The 7,547-nt window shown below is 52.1% G+C and overlaps 1 protein-coding gene across 1 annotated transcript in view; it reads left to right on the top strand.

Annotated features, from left to right (window-relative positions):
* The first annotated feature begins 3,964 nt into the window (after positions 1-3,964).
* The window catches only part of AGXT (alanine--glyoxylate aminotransferase), a 28,719-nt gene continuing 25,136 nt past the window's right edge, over positions 3,965-7,547 (top strand). The window contains exons 1-2 of the mRNA XM_074964241.1: positions 3,965-4,419; positions 5,664-5,856. Coding sequence (XP_074820342.1) covers positions 4,156-4,419; positions 5,664-5,856 — 457 coding nt within the window. The 5' untranslated portion in view covers positions 3,965-4,155. The remainder of the gene's footprint in view (positions 4,420-5,663; positions 5,857-7,547) is intronic.

Raw genomic sequence — 7,547 nt, 5'->3', positions numbered from 1 at the left:
GAGGCATTCCGGTGCAGGTAATAGCGTAGGGTATGGCCTGGGGAAAGGGGTGGGGCCAGGGCATCGTTGTATCACATTGATCCCTGGCTGCTTAACTGGCAGTGTAATTGAGAGCAGCTCCCAGATGCTCTAAATCAGCAGTTCTCCTCTGCGACTCGGGGCTCTGTGAGCCATTTCACAGGGTCCACAAGCCCCAGCACCCCAGTGTCCCGTGGATCTAAAGCCTCAAGTCCCCCTACCCTGCGGGGCTAAAGCTGGGAGCCCAGAACCCCAAGTCCAGTGCCCCACATGGCAGAAGGCAGAAGCCCCAAGCCCTGAGCTCCGCCGCCAGCAGCTGAAACCCAGAGCCCTGAGCTACCCTCCCACACAGTCGAGCCTGAGCCCCAAGACCCCTGCTCTACCCCACAGGGCTAAAGCCCCAAGCTCCCTCTCCCCCTCAGCGCCTGAAGCCCAGAGCCTCCCTGCAGCTGGAGCCTGGAGCCCTGGCCTCTCCCCTGCTGGGCCCTGGAATTTTGGGAGTATGTTGGGGGCAGGGGTGAAAGTAAGTCCAGTGACTTACCAGTACTCCGGGGCCAGCTCTGGGCCCCTGAAGGGGCGGGGCCTAGGACGGAAGGGGCAAGGCTGAGGGGATCAGAGCTAGCCCCAGGCCACCCTGTAAGGAAGTGCCCCCCCACCGGGGTAGCAGCAGCTGCCTGGGGCTCCCCTCTTCTACTGCCCTGGCCCTTTAAATAGCCGCCGGAGCCCTGGGGAAGTGACGGGGCTCCAGTGGCTATTTAAAGGACCAGGGCGGCAGAGGCAGCTGGAGCCCCGACCCTTTAAATAGCCCCCGGAGCCCCCGCTACCCCAGGGCTCCGGGGGCTATTTAAAGGGCCCGCGGCTCCCCTGCCTCTGCCACCCCGGTCCTTTAAATAGCCGCCGGAGCTCTAGAGTAGTGGCTGTGGGGCTCTAGCGGCTATTTAAAAGGCCAGGGCGGTAGAAGCAGGGGAGCCCCAGGCCCTTTAAATAGCTGCCAGAGCCTTGCAGCTGCTACCCCAGGGCTCCAGCAGCGGGGGCTCTGGAGGCAATTTAAAGGGCCTGGGGCTCCAGCCACCGCTGGGAGCCCCAGACCCTTTAAATTGCCCCTTGGGGAATCCGGGCTGCCTCAGCACGGTGCAACAACTCTTACCAGTACGCCGTACCGGGGTGTACCGGCTTACTTTCATCTCTGATTGGGGGGCCCCAGAAAGAAAGAGGCTGAGAATCCCTGCTCCAAATTATGTCAAGGCCCCAGTCAAGCACACAGGTGGAGGGGGTCAAAGGCCAGGTTTGTATTCTACATCCTAAACTGTACCGTGAGCTCCTTGGACATCACAGAGGCTCTGACTGGGCCCATACTCCTAAAGCATGAAGCAACTGGGCGAAATGCTGCTCACAGTTAAATTGGTGTAAATCCTGTACTAGGTTATGCCAGCATAAGCCCTGAGCGGCTCTAAGTCAATGGAGTTACTTTAGATTTGTACCAGGGGACAGAGCAGAATTTGGCACCTGATGGATTATAAAAAGGGAAAGAGCTTTAGGCTGGCAAAGCTAAGAGCTTCAAACCTTATCATGAATGTTGCTCCTTTCTTCAGCCCCTTCCTGCACAGCCGCTTCTCATCACTGCCTGCATTACCACTGCAACATCCCTGTCTCTTACTATTACCAAGCTGGGGGCTCCTGTCCCCTGTGGGGGATTATTAGCCATTCTAATACCACCAGCATGGAGTTCTTGCCATGAAGAAAGCAGAAGCCAACAACACTGGTTGCCATTTCTGATCCATGATGGAAGAAAACAGCCTGGTTTTTAAGCGTTTAGAGGATCCCCCTGGCCTGAGAGAGTGACACCACTCCGGGCTGTCCTCTTGTCAGAGGAGGTTGGACTTGGATGGGTGACCTCCTGGAAAAGCCACAAAGCAGCAGGAAAAGTTGCTTCCCCAAATGCGGCTCTACCTGTGGACCTACTGAATCAGTGCCACACCATACTGCTCGAGGCTGGCTTTCTTGTGAGACACACAGCTGAGGTCCTGACCCCTTGGGTGATTAAAGATCCTAAGGGATGCATTTTGTAAGAGTGAACATGTGCATTAGCCATGCAGCCCTAGCCAAGTTCCAGGTGGGCTAGTTGCAGTCTGCCTTTCTAAATCCCCCCTGAAGGTTCAGTACATCTTTCTTCTTCACTGCTGCTGTGTACTGTTAAACACCTGCTATGTTTCAGCCCAGAGACAGCTGCATGTCAGTTGGTAGTGACAGAAGTCCTATATACTCATTGACTCAGCTTGTAAAGTGCTTCCCGATGAAGGGAAACGTACCTAGCCTCTACACATGTTTTGGTTTCTCTTTCTCTTTTTTTTTTAAATCCAGGGTCATAGAATCATAATCGTAGAATATCAGAGTTCAGAGTTGGAAGGGACCTTAGGAGGTCATCTAGTCCAACCCCCTGCTCAAAGTAGGACCAATCCCCAATTTTTGCCCCAGATCGCTAAATGGTCCCCTCAAGGATTGAACTCACAACCCTGGGTTTAGCAGGCTAATGCTCAAACCACTGAGCTATCCCTCCCTCCCCGAAAGTACTTGTATAGAAACTGCAGAGATTAATCGACAGTAAATGAGGATTGGGACTTGAGTGAGCAAAATGTGGCAGCATCCAGGAAAATCACAGAAACACAAAGGCACAGCACGGGGGAGGAGACTCGTCCGAGAGAGGGAGGCAGCAAACCACAGGGGGCAGCTATTGCTTGTGCACTGGTTCGTGGAATTTCACTACCAGTAAGTTGAGATCCGAAGATCTGAGAAGCGCACTGATATGGCCAGCTGTTAACCCCAGTTAATCCTGCTTCTCCACTTGCTAGTCTTGGCCAACTAGTAACAGTGCTAATTCAAGGGCCTAATCCTGCACTACTGAAATCAATAGTAAGCATCCCATTGATTTCTTAGGCACGTGATGGGGCCTAGGGGCCTGATCCCAAATCAATGGAATGATTCCTGCTAACTTTCCCAGGCTTTGGTTCCGGGCCCAAGTAAGGCTGAGAGGAGGAGGGGAGGAAGGGAAGGAAAGCAGACGAAATGGGGGAAGAGGGAGGGAGAACGTGAGAAGGAAAAGAGAGAGAGAGAAACACCTCATGAGAGTTCAGAGCTCTTCGTATTCCACACTCCTCCTCTTCGACAAGCTGTGCTTTGGAGTTCAGGCCACAAACCCACTGCAGCATCTAGTGCTTCCCAGGCAATGTCTGTGACATCCCTGACTACAGGATAGGGATTGGATGTCACAAACGCATTCTTGAATGGAAGTGCCAGGGAAGCAGCCTGGGACTGTTCACGCACCAATATCTGAGTAACCCACAGTGATGAAAAGTGATTTCTTGAATGGGAGTGGGACTCAGGAGAGCTGGGATCCATTCCCAGCTCTGCCACTGCCCTGCTGGGTGACCTGGGACAAGACCCCTCACTTTTCTGTGCCTGTTTTCCTTCTCACCCTCTGTACATCTTGGCTATTGAGACTGGAAGCTCTTCGGGGCAGGGCTTCTCTGAGTGCTCAGTAGCATGGCTGCAGCCTCTTGGAGCTACCAGAAACCATGGCATGGTAAAAAGGACATAGGACAGGGAGTGAGGACCGGGGCACCCTCACCAAGGCCACAACAGGGCAGTCTGGCAGAGCACAGCAGTGTCTTGTTATCTCACTGAGCTATGGGGAAAACCGCTCTGACTGAGCAGCTTAGACAAACATGGGGATTTTCTCCCGCACCAGGAAATTATGTGGCTAAAGCAAGAAGCAGCAATGTTGTTAGTGCCACATGAACAGCGGCGGTCAGTGCCAGCTCCTACCAGGTGCAGAGTTCATAGGCCAGGAGGGGTAATGGGGGGTGTGTTTTCAAGAGGAGCTCTCTGCGGGAACATCGAGGAGGAGCCAGGGAGCTGCCGGGCCATTGGGAAGTGGGCTGTGTTGCTTTAGACTTAGGCTTTTATTGCCAGGACTGTGAAGGTCAGTGTGACAGAGCAGAGGGTTTGACAGCGTTTGAGTCACCACTCCCAGCAGAGGCTCTGTCAGAGAGGAACAGGAGCTCGACGGCTAGTGGCAGCAGGCCCAGGGGCTGGTTGCTGTCAGGGTGAAGGTTCATTCTGTTATCTCAGGCCCCAAAGATGCATCGAGCAGTGATGGGCAGTGCCTCCCGAGTGCTCCATGCTACGGTTCGGGCTCCTCTCCTTCTGCCTGGGCTCCCAGCTCCACGTTATCGCGCAATGTCTTCACAACAGCTGCTGGTGCCACCCCCTGCAGTACTGTGGCAGCCCCTGGCCATTCCAGACAGGCTGCTCCTGGGGCCTGGGCCCTCAAACGTCCCTCCTCGAATCTTGGCTGCAGGAGGTCGGCAGCTAATTGGACACCTCCACAAGGAAATGTTCCAGGTGAGGACTACAACTCAACTTCTCCAGAACGTGGTCACTCATTCGAAGTGTTTCCTATGATCTGCAGCCTCCCCCTCTCCTCAGGCACCAGTGCAATGTTTTAGATAGCAAATGAAACCCACTTTCCCTTGCTCCTGACCTTCTTTTCCCCTCTTCTGGGTTCCATTCCCACAAGACATCACTTTTTGAGTCTCCTAGAGCACAGAAGAGGTGCTTTAGCAATACTAATTATAAGTCACTGTTGGGCTGTCATTTCTCCTGGCTTCTTTCAGCTTTTGGTGTCAGTGTGTTTCTTGAAATCTTTCCTCTGTGCATGTGCCTCTGCCTTCACGGCCACGGGGATGACTCATGTGCTTCAGGCTTTTGCAGACTCAGAGCCACAGCTCTGATTCCTCCCCATTCACCACTCCGAGGCTGCTCTAAAGCCCGTGACCTTTCAGTCAGTGGAAAGATTCCCACTAATTTGAATGGGCTTTGGATCAAGCTGAAAAGCAGTTTGGGGAACTGCCTAGAGGACCACCACCCACTGCCTGTCGGATTCCCAATTCTCCCAGCATTTGGAGAACTCAGGGGTAAAAACAAAATCCTTTCCCTAACTTCCTTCAGTGCTTCCATGGCAAAGCTCTCCATGAGCGGTGCCAGCAGGGTCTGGCATTCGTTGTGTCTAGCTGTTTGGTTTTGGTCTCTAGCTCTTTAGTTTCCTTTCAGAACTGAGTAGAGTGTCTGTCTAGTTCAGCAGTGCCCCATGGGCACCACAAGAGAGGCCTCCCACAAAGATAGGGGTAGGGATCGGTTTTATTTTTGGTAAAACTCATTTCTGTAAGAAATAGCTAAAAGTTGTAAATATAGTGAGTTTGTGGCTTAAAGTCAAATACTCTGCAGTAAGTGACAGCACTACTGGGTCACATCATGAACTCAGGTTTCAGAGTAGCAGCTGTGTTCGTCTGTATCCGCAAAAAGAAAAGGAGTACTTGTGGCTCCTTAGAGACTAACAAATTTATTTGAGCATAAGCTTTCGTGAGCTACAGCTCACTTCATCGGATGCATTCAGTGGATGCATTCAATGCATCCGATGAAGTGAGCTGTAGCTCACGAAAGCTTATGCTCAAATAAATTTGTTAGTCTCTAAGGTGCCACAAGTACTCCTCTTCTTTTTACTATTAGTGGGTGTTGATTTCAATGCAGTTACACTGCCAAACTGCAGGTGGCTGCTTTAACCCTGGCATCTTGTCCGTTCTCCTCAGATCATGGATGAAATCAAGTTGGGAATCCAGTACGCCTTCCAGACACAGAACCCACTGACTCTGGCCATCAGTGGCCCAGGCCACTGTGCCATGGAGGCTGCGCTTCTGAATGCGGTGGAGGCTGGAGAGGTGGTGCTGATAGCAGTGAATGGAATCTGGGGCGAGCGCGCAACAGACATCTCCAAGAGACTGGGTATGGGACTTGACCCCCTTCCTGTTTGCTGTCTGAGGGCCCAAGCTACAAACAGCTCCAGGATGGCTCAGACCAGGGACTAAGTTAGATTCTTGCTCACTGCCAGTGGATCTCAGTAAAATGTGCACTGTGGCTAGGTCAGAACCATTATACAGAGACATGCTGCATCTTGACACTTAGGGCCAAATTGCTTTGTCCAACTCTGGAGTGATTACACTGACCTAGTGTAATTGACAGCTCACTTGGACTCTTGCTGCTCAGATACAGTATGGCCCTGCTCACTCTGCCCTGGCTGGGCACTTGGCAGGCCTGAGAGAATTTGGAAGAAAATAGCCCTCTCTCCCTTTTCCACTGACTGTCTTCTGGGAGCTCATAGAAATCAGGAAAGTTTTGGCAAAGGCAGATTTTGTTAGCAAGGGGCTTGCTGCAGAATAGAGAGAAAGTTTTCAGGTGCTGAAGGAGAGAAGAAGTTGGGCAGGACTGAACAGTATGTAAGATCCCCAAAGACATTTATTTCCCACTTGATTTAAATGAGAGTTAGGTGCCTAAATACCTTTGAGGATCTGCCGTAAGTCCTTGTCTACACTGGGGTTCTATGCATTAGTGTAATTACACCGGGGTAGCTGGACCAGTGTAAACCCCTAGTGCAAAAGCCTGGTGTAGACACACTGCACTAGTGTAAGTCATGAATTATACCAGGGGAGTTGCAAGCCTGGGTAAATTAAACCAGTGCAAGTGATGTATTACACTAATACAAGCATTACTAAGGGTTTGCTTTGGGCACATCCATCACTGTACCCTGCTGCAAAAACCCCAGTGTAGAGCTGGCCTCACTGAGTAGAAGTAGGTCCAGGGGCCCTGCCATCAATACAGACCTTTGGGGGTAATAAAGGGGAACTGAATCCACCCAGGGAGCCTTAAAAGGAACAGACATCTCACGGAACCATCACCTTTGCCTGCCTCAGAAATGCATGGAGTCCCTGTATGTGATACCCCAGTGGAAGCTATGACAACTGCAGTTCCCAGTCTTTCAGTGAGAATCTGACTGGGCTACGTTACACTGACACAGTCTTTGTGCTCCATGGTGCCTCCTGGCCTTTACATCTCTGACCCACACAGGGAAATTTCTATTTCCCTTCCTCTCTAGTGAGCCAGTGGTTGGGATGGGGAACAGGGGAGCTGCTACCCAGGGGCACAGCGTGTACAAGTTTAATCAGTGATATTGGGAGGGCTTTCAGCATTTTCCCAGTTTTCAAGTGGACAAATTCCCATGAGGCCAGGCTGGACTTTGACAGGTGTCTCTGCTTCCCAGTTAATACATGACTTATTACACACCCAGAACAACAACTCGAAGTTGGTCATGGTCCATCCGCTGATGAGTGGAGGCTTGGCACCATGGCGACCCCCACCCCCACCCCCTTTGGGGTGCTTTGTGGCGTCAGACGTGCTAATTCTCCCCTGGTCATTGCACCAACCCTGGGATGTTGGTTGCACTGTGCCAAGGTGCCTGTGGGGAATGGCTCTGTGCATCCTGTCCCACACTTGCATATCACAGCACAGCCAGCACAATCTGTCCCTCATTGTTTAATGTTGGGGGTTCGAGGCTACTGGTGCTATTCAGGGCTGTTAGAGATGGAACTGCACAGCAGGGTCTGCTAGGGCACTTCTGCCAGGGCACTGACTCTCTATCC

The sequence above is a fragment of the Natator depressus genome, chromosome 9 (assembly GCF_965152275.1).
Source record: "Natator depressus isolate rNatDep1 chromosome 9, rNatDep2.hap1, whole genome shotgun sequence".
NCBI lineage: Eukaryota > Metazoa > Chordata > Testudines > Cheloniidae > Natator > Natator depressus.
This window is presented reverse-complemented; position numbering and strand designations above follow the sequence as displayed.